Below are 18,636 nucleotides of genomic sequence, written 5' to 3'. Positions count from 1 at the left end.
CACCAGAATAGCGGGAACACCCTCCCTTTTAAGCATTTTTGAAAAGAATGGAAGAAGAGGGAAGAGATAAAGGAGAAAGAACTCTCCCCATGGAGTGACCAGTGCATAGACTGCGATGGCGTTGGGACCCAGTGCCCTGGCCATGTAGGTTGGTACCTTGTGTTCGAGACAGGATGCAAAAATAGCCACATCCGGGTAGCCCTGCCTTTGGCACAGTTGATGAAATACCCTTTGGTGAAGAGACCACTCTCCCTGATCTAGACTTTCTCGGATGAGAAAATCTACGGCCCATGTCTCCACCCCTGGTATGTAGACCACTGACAATGCTGGAATATATTGCCCCACACATTTAAGGATCTGAGAGTATTCAAACAGAGGGGGCCCGACTCCTGGTGCAGTCCTGGTGGTACAGATAAGCACAGCCACAGAGTTTTTCCAGCTCCCTGGTGTTCAGTGTCTTCAGTGATCCAGTGTCAAGTCTTCACGCCCTGGTTCAGCTATTTCAGATGTCTCCCACAGCAGCAAACAAGAAGGTATGATCTAGCACTTCACAAACCAATGGAAAGAATTTATAATAGAAACCAAAAAAACCCACTCAGCACACAAAGACAGAGCACCAGTATGCTTATGTGTTTTGTATGCCAACTACTTTTAGTCGTAACCCATAGCTATTGCGTTTGAAAGGCAAAAGTACCAAGGACCGCACCATAAACTGGAAATGTCCTCTAGGGCCTGAGCAAATGACATCGCCCATTCAGAGGGTGCTAAATCCTCGGTGGGGGGGGGGGCATCTGGGGGGCCGTAGGAAGCAAGCACACCAGGATGGGGTAGGCTGGCTGCAAGAAAACTTTACATCACAATCGCCACAGGCAGAAGTATCCTTGCCCACCTTTAGAGACGGCTTAGTAACATCTTCCCATGAAGAAAGCATAACAGAAAGGGGAAAAGAAATAAGCAGCATTGTCTACAGAGGAAAATGAACCTCTAGGGAACTACAAGAAAAACAGTCAAAAGGGCCTAGCAGACCTTTGGAGCTGTGTACCCCTGTGGATGTAGACAGAAGAAGGATGGCCCCAGAAGAGGAGTTGCATCAGAGCAGAAGTCCTTAAAGAGGCTCTGTTACCAGATTATAAATGCCCTATCAACTGTGGTTTTTATTTTGAAAAACTATAATTTTTGAGCAATTTTAAATTTATGCTAATTTGTTTCTTAATAGACAATTGGGCGTTTTTACACTTTTTACCAACTGGGCGTTGTAAAGAGAATTGTATGACGCTGACCAGTGTCATACACTTCATTGTTCCAGCCCAGCATGATCTACAGCACAGTGTGATTGTTACAGTGTGATTGTGCAGTGAAAGAGGCTGGGCTGGAATGGAGAGAAGTGTATGATGCTGATTGGTCAGCCTCATACACTTCTCTGTACAACGCCTAGTTGTTAAAAAGTAAAAACACGCCCAGTTGTCTATTAAGAAACTAATTAGAAATAAATCTAAAATTGCTCATAACTTGCTCAAAAATGATCGTTTTACAAAATAAAAACCACTGTTATCTACATTACAGCGCCAATCAGATTATGTAGGAGATAGAGGCCCTGTCACCAGATTATAAATGCTCTAAGTCGGTTTTCAAAATGGCACAGCTGAGGAGAGGACGCCCGCGTTCTAAAGACGTAAGCTTGGCCCCAATCCTGCCTCTGAAGGTCTTCCCTTAATCAAGAGCAGACTAGAAAGAAGGCGACAAGCTGAAAAACAACAACTGAAAGTCTGGGGGCAGAGCGAAAAAACAGGGGAAACAATTTTTTATTGGGAAGTGATTCCTTCACTAGGGGTGGGGGGGGGGGGGGGGGTCTAGCTCATACTTACTTCAGCAGCTATGTTTCCTGTCCTTAGCCGGAGGTGCGCCATTTTTGCCGTTCATCCTGCCGCCGAAGCGACGAGAGGATGAACCGTGTTGAATGGCGATAATAGGGCCCGTTGCTCACCTCACGCATCACTGGAGGTCCAGCGCCACTGCTCTGTTTCTGCCCGACGTGGTTTATTGACATGGCTGCAGCGATGTGCTTGTATACCCACTTGATCGCTGCCATTCAGTGGGTAATCGTCACAAAATTGCTGAGGCCTGTGATTGGCTGCAGCGATCATGTGGGCATACGAGCACGTCCTTGCTGCAGCCATGTCAAACAGTGGGGATCTGTGAGGTAATGGTATTTTTTTTTTTTTTTTTTTAATGCATCTCTTCTACTCCTGCTACATTTTGGAAGGGCAAAAAAAAAAAAAGATTTAGGGTTACAAGCTTAATGGTTTAGCAGAGTTATTATAATGTTCTTCATTGTGATGCATTGGCAAACCTCCCACTATTTCTCCAATGTGTCCTTTGACCCCTTCCCGCAAAACGACATGTCTGGTACATCGTAGCTCAGGGGATGTATAGAGCCTGCTCCATACGCTGCGGGTGTCGACTGTTCCTGACTGTTTAACCACAGCATCTGAGGCGTTGAAAAAAGCGGGGCGACCCTCTCTGACAGCTCATCGCCCCCCCCCCCCCGCAGTGGGATCGGGCGGTGGGGTGACGACGATTGTCATGGCAGCCCAGGGCCTAATTAAGGCCCCCAGGACTGCCTTCACTCTGCCTCTGCCTGTGGCAGGGCTTAACAGATGCCTGTAAAAATGACAATACACTGCAATACGTTAGTAAATAAAAAATCAAAGAATGAAAAGTTAACAAAAAAAAAACACTTTCCATTTTTTTCTCTAAAGTTATGTAAAAAAGAAAAAAAAAAAAAGTTACCGAAATTGGTATTGCTGCGTCCGTAAAATTCGGAACTATTAAAATATAAAACATTTAACGCGCACAGTGAACGCCGTAAAAAAATATAAACATTTAAAAACTCCAAAATCGTTGTTTTTTTGGTCAACTTCGCTCCCCAAAAAAGGAATAAAAACGTATCAAAAAATTTTACGTACTAAAAAATAATACCCATAAAAACTACAGCTCGTCCCGCAAACACTGAGCAGTCACACCGCTCAATCGATGAAAAAAATTTAAAAAGTTATTGCTCTCACAGTGTGGCAACACAAATCAAATCCTTTAACAAATTTTTTTTCTTTAAAAGTAGTAAAATATATTAAAAAAAAAAAACTATAAAAATTCAGCCACAGAATAAAGTTGAGTTGTCGTTTTTACCACATGGTGAAAGCCGTAAAAAGCAAAACCCCAAAAAACAATGGAGGAATCATTTCCCAATTTTAGCCCGCAAATAATTGTAAATAACCCCTTTAACCCCTTAACGACCAAGGACGAAAATGAACGTCATGGTCGGCTGCTAGTTCCCGCACCATGACGTTCATTTTCGTCCGCATTTCAAACTGTCACTCTGTGTAACACAGAGTGACAGACCCGCGCTGACAGTTGTCCCCGACAGCTGAGACATCAGTCTTGCCGGACAGCGGACCATCGCCGCTGATTTCGGCAGTTAACCCCTTAAGTGCGGCGACGGATTGCCGTCGCCGCATTTAAGTGGTTTGAAGCAAATCAGCAGCCCCCACGAAGTGATCGTTGGGGCTACCGATGCTTGTCACGGCAATCGGAGATCAGATAATGACCTCCGGGTTACCATGCACGGAAGCCTCGGAGGAACAGCCTCCGGCCGTTCCTTCTCTGCTTCCTGTCAGTGTGACAGTCACGTCACAATGACAGTTGGAGTACATTACACTACGTGTGTAGTGTAATGCACTCTAGCAGCGATCAAAGCTGCAAGACTAAGTGTCCCCTAGTGGGACAAGTGAAAAAAGTAAAAAAAATGTTTTCAAAAAAGTGTAAAAATAAAAGTTAGAAGTTCTATAAACACTAAATGCTTTTTTCCCTATAATAAGACTTTTATTATAGAAAAAAAATGAACACGTTAAAAAAGTACACATATTTGGTATCACCGCGTTCGTAACGAACCCAACTATAAAACTATAATGTTATTTTTCCTGCACGATGAACACCCCAAAAAAAAAAAAAAATCAATAAAAAAACTACGACAGAATCGCAATTTTTTTGGTCACCACCGCTCCCTAAATAAAGAATAAAAAGTGATCAAAAAGTCGCATGTTCCCAAAAATAGTACCAATAAAAACTTCTATCCGTCCCGCAAAAAACAAGCCCTTACACAGCTTTTTTGACAAAAAAATTAAAAAATTACGGCTCTCAGAATATGGTGACACAGAAATTTTTTTTTTTTATAAATAAGTCATTTTATTGCGCAAACGCTAAAAAAAAAGGACCAAACCTATATACATCTGGTATCGCCGTAATCGTACCGACCCGCAGAATAAAGTAAAAATGTCACCTATAGCGTACGGTGAGCGCCGCAAAAAGAAAACCTAAAAAACGGTGTCAGAATTCCTGTTTTTTGCTCAGGATTGCAAAAAAATTGAATAAAAAGTGATCAAAAAAAAAAAAAAAAAATCGCACGTACCCCAAAATGGTACCAATGAAAACTACAGATTGTCCCGCAACAAATAAGCCCTCACACAGCTCCGGTGGTGAAAAAATAAAAAAGTTCTGGCTCTCAGAATATGGCGATGCAAAATGTGCAGAGTGTCCAAAAGCGGATAAGATCGGGCGCCATTTATCAGTGCGACACCGGCCACATATCTGCGAATTATTATTTATTTACCCCATTATTATACCCTCTTATTATACCCCTTATGTACTCCGCACAGATTACACATGCCCCCCACATTATAAACTGAAATACCAGCAAAACCCAAAACAGAAACCTACCAAGCAAAATCTGCGCTCCAAAAGCAAAATGGCGTCCCTCCCTTCTGAGCCCTGCAGCGTGCCCAAGCAGCAGTTTGCGCCCACACATATGGTGTCGCCATACCCGAGAGAACCCGCTTAACGTTTTATGAGGTATTTGTCTTCTGTGGCACAAACTGGGCACAACATATTGTTCACTAAAATGGCGTATCAGTGGAAAATTGCAATTTTCACTTTGAACCATCCGCTGCGCATTAACCCCTTTGCGCACCATGACTTAATTGCCCGTCATGGTGCGGCGGTTGATGTATGGAGCCGGCTCACGTGCTGAGCCCGCTCCATACGCTGCGGGTGTCGGCTGTGTATTACAGCAGGCCCCCTCGGTACTAACGGACAGGAACAGCGATCGCTCTGTTACAGAAGCCTGTAAGAATAACAATATACTGCAATACATTAGTATTGCAGTGTATTGTACCAGTGATCCAATGATCGCTGGATCAAGTCCCCTAAGGGGATTGATTAATAAAATGTGTAGAAGAATTATAGTTATTAGTAGTGAGAATTTTTTTTTTTAAAGTTAAAAAAACAAAACACCTTTTCGCATTTTTCTTCTAAAGTAATGTCAAAAAATGAAAAAAATTGGTATCGCTACGTCCGTAAAAGTCCGAACTATTACAATATACCATTATTTAATTTGTACAGTGAACACCATAAAAAAATGTAATAATTGAAACCGCCAAAATCGCTATTTTTTTTTTTTTGTCACCTTCGCTCTAAAAAAAAAAATGTAATACAACTTTTGAATCACTTTTTATGTACCAAAAAATTTTACCAATAAAAACTGCAGATCCTCCCGCAAGAAATAAGCCCTCACACCACTCAATTGATGGAAAAATAAAAAAGTTATGGCTCTTGGAAAGCGGGGAGTGAAAATCTAAAATATGAAAGCAAAAAATGGATCAGTCCTGAAAGGGTTAATTCATTTCTAATGAAAAAACTTTTGACCACATGTGGGGTATTTCCGTACTCGGGAGAAATTGCTTTATAAAAAAATGGTTGTTTTTTTCCTCCTTTATCCCTTGTGAAAATGAGAAAATTCAACATTTTAGTGGAAAAAAATGTTGATATTAATTTTCGCGCCCTAATTCCAATAAACTCTGCAAAAGACCCGTGGGGTCTAAATGCTCACTATACCCCTAGAAAAATTCCTTGAAGGTTTTTCCAAAATCGGGTCACTTTTGGTGAGTTTCCACTGTTTTGGTCCCTCCAGTGCATTGCAAACATTTTCAAGCAAAATATGAGTCCTGAAAGCCTCCGGGTGTTCCCTTCCTTTGGGGCCCTGCCGTGTGTCCAAACAACGCATTAGGGCCACAATGTGGGTATTTTTGAAAACAGGAGAAAGAGGGTGATAGATTTTGGGGTGTGTTTCTTCATTTTCATCGTCGCTTTACAAAGAAATTGGTCTTCAAACTGATACTTTTATGAAAAAAAGTGAAATTATTATTTTTTTCACCTGCTATGTATTAAATTTAGCAAAAAACTGTGGGGTCAAAATACTTACTATACCCTTAGGGAAATACCTTAAAGGCATGGTGTCGCCCCAAAAACATGTTTTTTTTTTAAAATTTAAACATTTAGTGTGTGGGTGATTAAACATTGTTCAAATTTTTTTTATTTTTTTCGCGAGTCAGGAAATATTATAAATTTTTTCAAATTTATAATACTACCCATTTTTGGTCACTAGATGGAGCTGTTTGGAGCTAGTTCCCAAAATTGCAGCATTGCAACATTGGGTTAAAAGCTATCGCTCTAGTGAGCTCTCAGCATCCCCCCCTCCTTTATCCTGGCTAGTGCCGGGATAAACGAGGGGTTTGAAAGGTTTAACCTCCTACACTGTGTGTCGCCATTTTTTGAGGTAACCCACAGTGTAGTAGGTTTACATGCAGTAGTAAACACACACAAACACTAACATACATTGAAATCGCTTACCTGCTCCTGCCGCCGCGGCCCGTCCGCTCCCTTTGCTGCCGCTGTTCCATGTGCACTTGTCCGGAAGCCGCGACCGGAAGTAGTAATATTACTGTCCAGCCGCGACTTCCGGTCCACAGGAAAATGGCGCCGGACGGCGCCAATTTCGAATAGGACTGTGTGGGAGCGGCGCATGCGCAGTTCCCACACAGACGCCGTACACGGCAGTCAATGGGACGGGAGCCGTTCGCAGTCCCTATGGGACTGTGGCTGCCGTATTCCATGTCTGTGTGTGTCGTTAATCGACACACACAGAAATGGAACAAAAAATGGCAGCCCCCATAGGGAAGAAAAAGTGTGAAAATAAGAAACAGTAAAACACAAACACACAAATGTAAATAAACGTTTATATTAAGGCACTAACATCTTTAACATATAAATAAATTATTTGTGATGACACTGTTCCTTTAAGGGGTCTAGTTTTCTAAATGGTGTCATTTGTGGGGGTTTCCACCATTCTGACACCTATGAGCCTCTGAAAACCTGGCTTGGTGCAGGAAAACAAAATGTACTTCAAAATGTATAAAATTATTATTCAATTTGTAAGTCCTCTAAATTGCTGAAAATTTATTTTATTTTTTCAAAAGTGCTGCCAAAATGGAGTAAAGAGATAGAAATATATATTTAATTAAAAAAATTGTACAGTATGTGTGTACATATGTGACATATTGCAGTTAAAAATAGGGGAAAATGGTAATTTTTACAAAATTTCTTCCATTTTTCTATTTTTTAATTAATTTCCGCAAATCGTATCAGTCTACTTTTACCAATAAAATAAAGTACAACATGTGACGAAAAAACAATGTCAGAATTACTTGGATATTCAAAACTTTCACAGAGTTATTCTCTGATAAAGTCAGACATACCAGATTTGACAAATCTGGCTTTGTCATTAAGGTACAAACATGCCCGGTCATTAAGGGGTTAAGATTTGCCAAACATAAAAATAAATACAAACAGGGTTCCCCAGGTGGAAATAAAAGCATTGCACTGGTCCTCCAGAAGGATCCCAACTGGGGACACTCTATAACACTTAGGCCCCATGCACACTATTAGGGCCAAAATCATGCCCGAATAGTGCACGTTACCAGTGCTGTCCAACACATGAACACATTTCGAACTGAGCTTTTCGTTGGTGTTTGTGGTCTCCCATTTAATTTTATTTTTTAACCCTTTAAAGACAAGGCCATTTTGTGTTTTTTCCTTCCAAACGCCATAACTTTTTTTTATTTCTTCGTCAATAAAGCCATAAGGGCTTGTTTTTTGCGGGACAAGTTGTAGTTTTTCATGGCACCATTTATTGTACTGCATAATGTACTGGGAATCTGAAAAAAAAATTGTGCAGTGAAACGGGCAAAAAACAGCGATTACACCATTTTTTGGGGGATTTTGTTTTTATGGCGTCCATCAGGCGATAAAAACTACATATTCACCTTATTCTACAGGTTGATACGATTACGGCAATACCAAATTTGTGTTTTGTTTTAGGTTTTACCACTTAAAAAAAAATAAAAGTATACGCAAAAAAAAAAAAAAAAAAAAAAAAAAAAGGGTTTTGTGTCGCCATATTGTGAGATCCATAACTATTTTCCCATCAATTTAGAGGTGTGAGGGCTTAAATTTTGCGGGGCGAGCTGTAGTTTTCACGGATACCATTTTGGGGTACAGGAAACTTTTTGATCACTATTTCCTTTTTTTTGGAGAGCTAAGGTGACCAAGAAACAGCAATTTGCATTTGATATATATAGGTTTTTTACTTTGTTCACCGAGCAGGTTAAATAACGCTATATTGTGATAGTTCGGACTTTTACGGATGCGGCAATACCAGTTGTGTTAACTTCTATTTCTTTTTTAACATTGCTTTAGGGAAAAAACTTGGGAAATGGGTTGTGTTTTTGTTTAACAATTTTTTGTTTTGGAACATAGTTAAAAAAATATTTTTCCAGTTTTTTCTTTTTTTATTAATCCCCCTAGGAGACTTGAATCTGCGATCTTTGGATCACTTGCATGATATACTGCAATACTAATGTATTGCAGTATATCGCAATTCTGACAGTCTCCTTTGAAGCCGTGCTGGAGGCAGGGCTTCAAAAGGAGTACAAAGATGGCAGACATGGGGGCCTTTATTAGGCCCCCAGGCTGCCGTTACAACCACTGTAAACGGTCGATTGGGCGCATCGGCGTGTTTTAGGGGGTGCATCTCTGATTCTAACAATTTAAATGCCGTGGTCGCGATTGACCGCATCATTTAAAGGAACAGTGTCATCACAAATTATTTTTTTTATATGTCAAAGATGTTAGTGCTTTATTAAAAACGTTTAGATTCATTTGTGCGTTTGTGTTTTACTTTTTCTTATTTTTACACTTTTTCTTCCCTATGGGGGCTGCCATTTTTTGTTCCATTTCTGTGTGTGTCGATTAACGACACATACAGACATGGAATACGGCAGCCACAGTCCCATAGGGACTGCGAACGGCTCCCGTCCCATTGACTTCAGTGTACGGCGTCTGTGTGGGAACTGCGCATGCGCCGCTCCCACACAGTCCAATTCGAAATTGGCGCCGTCCGGCGCCATTTTCCTGTGGACCGGAAGTCGCGGCCGGACAGTAATATTACTACTTCCGGTCGCGGCTTCCGGATTTGTGCACTTGGACCAGCGGCAGCAAACGGAGCGGACGGGCCGGAGGGAGCCGCGGCGGCAGGAGCAGGTAAGAGATTTCAATGTATGTTCGTGTTTGTGTGTGTTTACTACTGTATGTAAACCTACTACACTGTGTGTTAGCTCAAAAAATGGCGACACACAGTGTAGGAGGTTACACCGTTCAAACCCCTCGTTTATCCCGGCACTAGCCAGGATAAAGGAGGGGGGGATGCTGAGAGCTCACTAGAGCGAGGGCTTTTTACCCAATTTTGCAAAGCTGTAATTTTGGGGACAGCTCCATCAAGTGACCAAAAATGGGTAGTATTATAAATTAGAATTAATTTATAATATTTCCTGACTCGTGAAAAAAATAAAAAAAATTTGAACAATGTTTAATCACCCACACACTAAATGTTTAATTTTTTTAAAAAAAACATGTTTTTCTGGCAACACATTCCCTTTAAGGTGTTAAACAGGCAAACTCAAAGTGATCTTTCATTGCGCCCGTTGCAGTGAGGTTCCACGTAACGACTGCCACGTTCCAGTACGTGACAGGTCGTTAAGGGGTTAATGACGCGCTTTATTGAATTAAATGGAGGAAAGCAGATCGAAAAAAGGTAAGGCATACTTATGTTTTTGAAAAAAAAAAAATTATATCGATTTTTGAAATGGACATACAGAAAACAGCATGCATGACTATAAGGCCACGTTTACACATAGCTGAAGATATCCGCAATTGATTTGTCTGCAAAAAACGTTTGTCATTGCATTTACAGGCTATGTACTCCGTTATCGTGCGTTGTTTTTTTTTTTTTTTATAAAATTGTGCATCAGTGTGATTGGTGCAACTTCCTAAATACATTTTATTAAAAATTATTCTTACTTTGAGATACAGCTGCTTTGTACCCTGCATACAGAGGAGCTGTATCTAGCTCTGAACCCTGTATCCATCAGGTCAGCGGGACTGACTGCTTCAGTGACAGCAGTTCCTGCGTATCGAGCGGTTAACGATGACATCTAAGGTCATAACTCAGATGTGCTCGATTACAGGTGGATCCTGCATTTTAGAGACACGCAGGACCCGCTGTCACTGAACCCGTCAGTCCCGTGGACCTGATGGATTCAGGTCTTAGAGAACAAAACAGCTGCTCTGTATAAAGGATACAAGGCAGCTGTATCTCAAAATGTCAAAATAATTTTTAATAAAATGTATTTAGGAAGTTGCACCAATCACAGTGATGAACAAATTCATCAAAGGAGTACATAGCCTTTAAAGATCCACACTAGTAATCTACAAGAAATCTGCCACGTTTTAAAGCGGCCTTAGGCCTCATGCACACGACCGTATTTTTTCCCACCCGTAAATACTGGCGTAAATACGGGTCCGGTGTCACACGTATTTGACCCGTTTTGCACCAGTATTTACGGGCCCGTGCCTGTAAATACGGGCCCGGTGTCACCAGTATTCCAACCGTATTTACGGGCACGTTTTTGGCTGCAAAATTACACTGCACTAATCGGCAGCCCCTTCTCTCTATCAGTGCAGGATAGAGAGAAGGGACAGCCCTTTCTGTAATAAAAGTTAAAGAAATTCATACTTACCCGGCCGTTGTCTTGGTGACGCGTCCCTCTCTTCACATCCAGCCCGACATCCCTGGATGACGCGCAGTCCATGTGACCGCTGCAGCCTGTGATTGGCCTGTGATAGGCTGCAGCGGTCACATGGGCTGAAACGTCATCCAGGGAAGTCGGGCCGGATGTCGAGAGGGACGCGTCACCAAGGCAACGGCCGGGAGACTGGACTGGAGGAAGCAGGAAGTTCTCGGTAAGTATGAACGTCTTTTTTTTACAGGTTGCTGTATATTCTGATCGGTAGTCACTGTCCCGGGTGCTGAGAGTTACTGCAGATTAGTTAACTCTTTCAGCACTCTGGACAGTGACTATTTACCGACGTCGCCTAGCAAAGCTCCCGTAATGACGGGTGCACACACGTAGTCACCCGTTATTACGGGAGCCCCATAGACTTCTATGGGCTGTCCATGCCATTATTACGGCCTGAAATAGGACATGTTCTATCTTTTTCAACGGCACGGGCACCTTCCCGTAAGAAAACGGGAAGGTACCCGCGGCCAATAGAAGTCTATGAGCCCGTTATTACGGGTCGTAATTACGACAACGTAATAACGGGTGTTTTTACGGTCGTGTGCATGAGGCCTAAGGGGTTGAATAAGCAGAACAAATACCCAGTGACTATTAACTATTTAACACAAACAAAAGCACATACATAACATAAAGCACATCATATACAGGCGTTTGCCTCTTCCAAACCGCGTGTTTCTGTGAAGCTATTTTCATAGAAGGTAATACATACCGCAGTATCATCCTCTCTGTAGACTTTGACAGTTTTATCGGCTTCGGCAGTGATTAATCTGCTCTCTGACTGGTCAAAGGTGCATGCAAATATACCAGATTCACTGTCTAGAGAGCCGGGCTGAACGGCAGCGTGAATTCTCTGGAAATTATAACCCGTCCTCCAGTCCCATAGGTGCATTGTTCCATTATCAGCTGCAAAACAAAATCGTGAGGTGTCAGACCAAAATAACACTTAATATCCTTACTAACTAGGTAAGGAAACGGAGGTACACAAGTATCTTCTAAAAACAAAGCGTGGCACCTCCTGACACCAGCACTCCATCAGAGTTGACAGCCAAAGTGTTGATTATAGCATTGTGGCCGGAGAGGTTCTGGATGAAGTTTCCATCAGGGAATTTCCACTGCTTAATATTATCTGGTGACCCAGATGCAAATGTGTACCTAGAATAGAAGAAACTATTATGGAGCATAGAAACGAAGCGGATAATTTTGGAATACACACAGTTGCACAATAGGAGTTGTGCTGACTATTCCACAAGTCGAGAACGATCAAGTCACACGGCGCGCTGCTGTGCACCGAATGCTATTTCTGGCTTCTCTCAAGACTAGTCGCTGGCAATCAGAAGAAAAAGGTTTCCATAAAGGGAACGATGAACTAATGCTAAGAGATTGGTCATTTCTTCTTCTGTTCTTTCGGCACTTATGTAGGAAATTCAGTATTTTACTATTGATTATTTATTCGAATACATTTTCATAAAGAGTAACTGCACTTTCAGCAAACTATTGACAGGGAGCGCCGATCACAGCTGAAGGTGCAGGGTGCTCAGCGGAGCGCTTCTGCACTTGAGTTTCAGCGACGGTGGGGGTCTCAGCACCGATCCAAACTTTTCATGTGTCTCTATGATAAATCAATAGTTTGATGAAAGTGGTGTCACTCATTAGGCATTGACATATTACCGGGCACAACTCTTTCAGTAGGTGAAGGGACAACACAGCTACACTGGGATTTGCTAGTTGCCTTGTATGTAATGCCGATGCCTTTTGGATACAATAGCGGGGGAGGGGGGGTGAGAGGGGGCTGGCTGGCTCATGGTTTCACATCAGCGTCTGAGTTCCGTTCAAGCTTCCGTTTGTCTCCGCTTCGTAAGGCTTCAATTTTTTTTAGTGGAAACAATAGCGTAGTCGACTGTTTACAGGACGAGATGTCGTTTTCATTGGTACCATTTTGGGGCACATGGGACTTTGTATTTGATCAATCTAATGAAAAAAATTTGGGGAGGGGGGGGGAATAATTATCAATTCCTCTGTTTACGTTGTTCACCTTGCAGGATATATATATATATATAAAAATATGTATTCATTTTAATCGTTTTTACAAAATATAACTACCTTCAATGGATATAGTTTTTTTTTATGCTTCACTTTTCTTTTAAATAATAATCTAATTTTTTTTTGTCCCACCAGGTATCCCTATGCAATTTTTTTGATCGCTTAACCCCTTAGTGACCAGCCTATTTTAGACCCTAATGACCAAGCTATGTTATTCGTTTTTCTATAGTCGCATTCAAAGAGCTAGAACTTTTTTATTTTTTCGTCTACATAGCTGTATGAGGACTTGTTATTTGCGGGATTAGTTGTACTTTTTAATGGCACCATTTTTATTAACTTTTTTGGGGGGGGGGGGGGGGGGGAATTATAAGAAAAAAAACGAAATTCCGCCATTGTTCTATGCATTTTTAAATTGACGCCGTTCACTGTGCGATGTAATTAACATGTTACCTTTATTCTATGGGTCGGTACGATTACGGCGATACCACATATGTAGAGGTTTTTTTATGTTTTACGACTTTTGCACAATAAAAACACTTTTGAACTAAAATTATTTGTTTTTGCATCGTTGCTTTGCAAAAGCCGTAACTTTTTCATTTTTCCATCAATGTAGTGATATTTTGGGCTTGATTTCTGCAGGACGAGACGTAGTTTTGATTGGTACTGTTTTGGGGTGCATGGGACTTATTGATTCATTTTTATTATGACTTTTTTGGGGGGCAATGGAAAAAAATAGCAATTTCGCCATTGTTTTTTGCGTTTTTTTTTTACGGTGTTCACCTTGCGGTTTAAATTACATATTAACTTTATTAATGGAGTCATCACGGTCGCGGCGATACCATATATGTGTATTTTTATTTATTTTTTACACTTTTACTAAATAAAACCACTTTTTATGGAAAAAAATGGTTTTATTTTTTTACTGTAACTTTTATAATTCTTTATTCCACATTTATTATTTATTTCATTAGTCCCACTAGGGGACTTTACTGTGCGATGTTCCGATCGCTGCTATAATGCTTTGGTATACTTCGTATACCAGAGCATTATTGCCTGTCAGTGTAAATCGGACAGGCAATCTGTTAGGACGTGCCTCTGGCGCGTCCTAACAGGCATATGTCCAGGGCAGACCTGGGGGCTTTTATCAAGCCCCCGGCTGCCATGACACCCCATCGGAGACCCGCGATTGCATTCGCGGGCCGCCGATGGTTGACAGAGGGAGCTCACTCCCTTTGTAAACAAAGTTAAATGCCGCAGTCGCTATTGACGGCGGCATTTAACGGGTTAAACGGCCGCGATCTAAGTAAACTTCGATCGCGGGCGTTGGAGCAGGAGCTCAGCTGTCATCAGACAGCTGAGCCCCGGCTCCAGCCTGCACGAGAGACCCGTGCAGGACTTAGACTAGGCGAACGTGAAAAGGCGTCAGCCTAGCCTAAGGCCCCTTAGTGACCGACGTGAAAAGGCGTATTGGTGGTCATTAAGGGGTTAAAGAGGCTCTGTCACCAGATTTTGCAACCCCTATCTCCTATTGCAGCAGATCGGCGCTGCAATGTAGATACGAGTAACGTGTTTTTTTTTTTCAAAAACGAGCATTTTTGGCCAAGTTATGACCATTTTTATATTTATGCAAATGAGGCTTTCTAAAGTACAACTGGGTGTGTTTAAAGTTAAAGTACAAGTGGGCGTGTATTGTGTGTGTACATCTGGGCGTTTTTACTTCTTTTACTAGCTGGTGGTTGTGAATAGAAGTGTATGATGCTGACGAATCAGTGACCAATCAGCATCATCCACTTCTCTTCACAACGCCCAGCTTCTGGCAGTGCAGACACAGCGTGTTCTCGAGAGATCACGCTGTGACGTCACTTCCTGCCCCAGGTCCTGCATCGTGTCGGACGAGCGCGGACACATCGGCACCAGAGGCTACAGTTGATTCTGCAGCAGCATCAGCGTTTGCAGGTAAGTAGCTACATCGACTTACCTGCAAACGCCGATGCTGCTGCAGAATCAACTGTAGCCTCTGGTGCCGATGTGGCCGACACGATGCAGGACCTGGGGCAGGAAGTGAGTGACGTCACAGCGTGATCTCTCGAGAACACGCTGTGTGTCTGCACTGCCAGAAGCTGGGCGTTGTGAAGAGAAGTGGATGATACGTCTATTCACAACGCCCAGCTAGTAAAACAAGTAAAAACGCCCAGATGTACATACACAATACACGCCCAGTTGTACTTTAACTTTAAACACGCCCCGCTGTACTCTAGAAAGCCTCATTTGCATAAATATAAAAATGGTCATAACTTTAAAAAAAACCGTTACTGTTATCTACATTGCAGCGCCGATCTGCTGCAATAGGAGATAGGGGTTGCAAAATCTGGTGACAGAGCCTCTTTAAATAATGATTTGGTATACTTTGCATACCAAAGCATTATGACCTGTCAGTGTAAGGGTATGTTCACACGCAGTGAGCAAAAATGTCTGAAAATACAGAGATGATTTCAGGCGTTTTTTTTTTTTTTTTACAACTCGCGTTTTTTGCGGCATTGTTAACGCCCGTTTTTGGAGCGGTTTTTCAATGGAGTCAATGAAAAATGCCTCCAAAATTGTCCCAAGAAGTGACATGCACTTCTTTTGACGAGCCGTCATTTTACGCGCCGTATTTTGACAGCGACGCGTAAAATAAAGGCTCGTGGGAACAGAACATCGTAAATCACATTGAAGGCAATGGGCAGATGTTTGTAGGCGTAATGGAGCAGTTTTTTCCGGCGTAATTCGAGGCGTAAAACGCCAAATTACGTCTGAAACCACTGCGTGTGAACCCTAAGACTGACAGGCAATCTAAAAAGCCACACCTATGCTATGGCCTAATAGGAATACAGCCATGGAAGGCCTGGGGGCCTTTGTTAGGCATTTGCTGGCCGCCGATGGGTGATCGGAGGAACCCCCTCCCTCTGAGACTACTTAAACTGCAGCATCTAATGGGCTAAACTGCTAGGATCAGAGGTTTCCCCGATCCCGGCTGTTAGAGCAGGAGACCGGCTTTCCTCAGACAGCCGAACACCTGCATCGGGCATCCAGTGCGGGCTGGAGCAGACTAGGCCGCCATAAAAAGGAAGCGGCCTAGCCTTAGTGACCTGCGTTAAAGGCGTATTGGTGGTCACTAACAGGTTAAAGGGGTACAGGAACAGAAAAGCTGGCTGCTTTCATTCAAAAACAGTGCTACACCTGTCTACAGGTTGTGTGTGGCATTTCCGCTAAGCCCATTGACTTCCATAGGTTGTGTCTGGTATTACAGCTTAAAGAGGCTGTCACCAGATTATAAGTGCCCCATCTCCTACATAATCTGATCAGCGCTGTAATGTAGATAACAGCAGTTTTTTTGTTTTTTTTTTTTAAAACGATCATTTTTGAGCAAGTTATGAGCAATTTTAGATTTATGCTAATTCGTTTCTTAATAGACAACTGGGCGTGTTTTTACTTTTGACCAACTGGGTGTTGTACAGAAAAGTGTATGAGGCTGACCAATCGGCGTCCTGCACTTTTCATTGTTCCAGCACAGCTTCTTTCACTGCACAATGTGTGATTGCAGTATGTGTGCTGTGGATCATGCTGGGCTGGAACAATGAGAAGTGTATGACGCTGATTGGTCACGGTCATACACTCCTCTGTACAACACCCAGTTGGTCAAAAGTAAAAACACGCCCAGTTGTCTATTAAGAATTAATTAGCATAAATCTAAAATTGCTCATAACTTGCTCAAAAATAAGTGTTTTTTATTTTGAAAAACGATCATCTACATTACAGCGCCGATCAGATTAATGTGGTGACAGAGCCTCTTTAAGTTTATTGAAAAATGAGTCACTGTTTAGGTAGAAAGCAGCCTTGTTTTTTCAATCTTAAACAGCCCCTTTTAACCCCTTAATGACCGGCCTATTTTGGACCTTAATGACCAAGCTATTTTTTACGTTTTTCAATCGTCGCATTCCAAGAGCTATAACCTTCTTATTTTTGCGTTGACATAGCTGTATAAGGTCTTGTTTTTTGCGGGACAAGTTGCACTTTTTAATAGCACCATTTTTAGGTACATATTATTTATTGATTAACTTTTATTAACTTTTTTTTGGGGGGGGGGGGGGGAATAGAAAAAAAATCTGAAATTTCGCCACTCTTTTTTGCGTCCTAAATCTACGCCGTTTACCGTGTGGTATAAATAACACAATAACTTTATTCAGCGGGTTGTTACGATTGCAACGATACCAAATTTGTATAGTTTTGTATGTTTTACTACTTTTACACAGTAAAAACGCTTTTTTTTCAAAATTATTTGTTTTTGTGTCTCCATATTTGAAGAGCCGTAACGTTTTTATTTTTTCGCCGATGCGGTCGTATGAGGGCTTTTTTTTTGCGGGACGACTTGTAGTTTTTATTGGTACCATTTTGGAGTAGATGCGACTTTTTGATCACTTTTTATTACATTTTTTTAAAGTCAGTATTCACAGAAAACAGCAATTTTTCCATAGTTTTTTATTACATTTTTTACGGCGTTCACCGTGCGGGTTAAATAATGTAATAGATTTATAGTCGGGGTTGTTACGGACGCGGCGATACCAAATATGTGTAACTTTTTAACTTTATTTTGTTTTTTTAATAGTAAAGCAGTTTGTAAGGGGAAAAGCTGGGTTTTTCATTTTTTTTCACATTTTTTTTTTAAATTAACTTTAGTAAACTTTTTTTTCACTTTTTTACTAGTCCCATTAGAGGACTATAATATGCGATTCTGCGATCGCATTTATAATACACTGCAATACTTTTGTATTGCAGTGTATTACTGCCTGTCCGTTTAACACGGACAGGCATCTGCTAGGTCATGCATGCGGCATGATCTAGCAGGCATTCACTCCAGGCAGCCTGGGGGCCTTTATTAGACCCCCGGCTGCCATTACAGACACAGACACTCGGCGATCGTATCACCGGGTGTCGGTGGGAGAGAGAGGGAGCTCCCTCCCTCTCTCCAAAACCACTCAGATGCGGTGCTCGCTATTGAGCACCGCATCTGAGGGGTTAAACGTGTGAGATCGATACTAATATCGATCTCACACGGCAGAGCAGGGACGCCCCCAGCCCTCAGCTGCCTCTAGCAGCTGAGAGCAGGGAGATCTGACAGTTCCCTGCTCTGTAAACTTATTCCGATGCCGCGACGTAAAAAGTCTATGGCATCGGAATAAGGCCCGTTAGTGACCGACGTAGAAACACGATGGGCCGGTCACTAACGGGTTAAAGATGAGCCATGGAGTACAATTGATGGCTCCGCAAAGTGCTGATTGATGGGCAGACATGTTTGGTAATTTCTATATAACACAAGGGCTCACATGTTTGTGTTTTTTTTTGATCCTAGGAATTGACCAGTCAATGACGATGAGGCGGTTAATGTGACACTCAGGAACGTTTCACACAGAGTGCCAAAACCCAGACTTCATAGACTTTATGTAAACATGTTGCAGTTTACAATGTGAATGCA

At 42.0% G+C, this 18,636-nt stretch overlaps 1 protein-coding gene across 3 annotated transcripts in view; it reads right to left on the bottom strand.

Annotated features, from left to right (window-relative positions):
- PLRG1 (pleiotropic regulator 1) overlaps positions 1–18,636 on the bottom strand; it is a 115,954-nt gene that overhangs the window by 6,476 nt on the left and 90,842 nt on the right. For all 3 annotated transcript variants that reach the window (XM_075860331.1, XM_075860332.1, XM_075860330.1), the window contains 2 exons: positions 12,097–12,236; positions 11,794–11,987 (listed from right to left, as the gene is read on the bottom strand). In XM_075860331.1, coding sequence (XP_075716446.1) covers positions 11,794–11,987; positions 12,097–12,236 — 334 coding nt within the window. The remainder of the gene's footprint in view (positions 1–11,793; positions 11,988–12,096; positions 12,237–18,636) is intronic.

This window comes from Rhinoderma darwinii, chromosome 1, assembly GCF_050947455.1.
Source record: "Rhinoderma darwinii isolate aRhiDar2 chromosome 1, aRhiDar2.hap1, whole genome shotgun sequence".
NCBI lineage: Eukaryota > Metazoa > Chordata > Amphibia > Anura > Rhinodermatidae > Rhinoderma > Rhinoderma darwinii.
The sequence above is the reverse complement of the archived record's forward strand: the minus strand, read 5'-3'. Positions and strand labels throughout refer to the sequence as shown.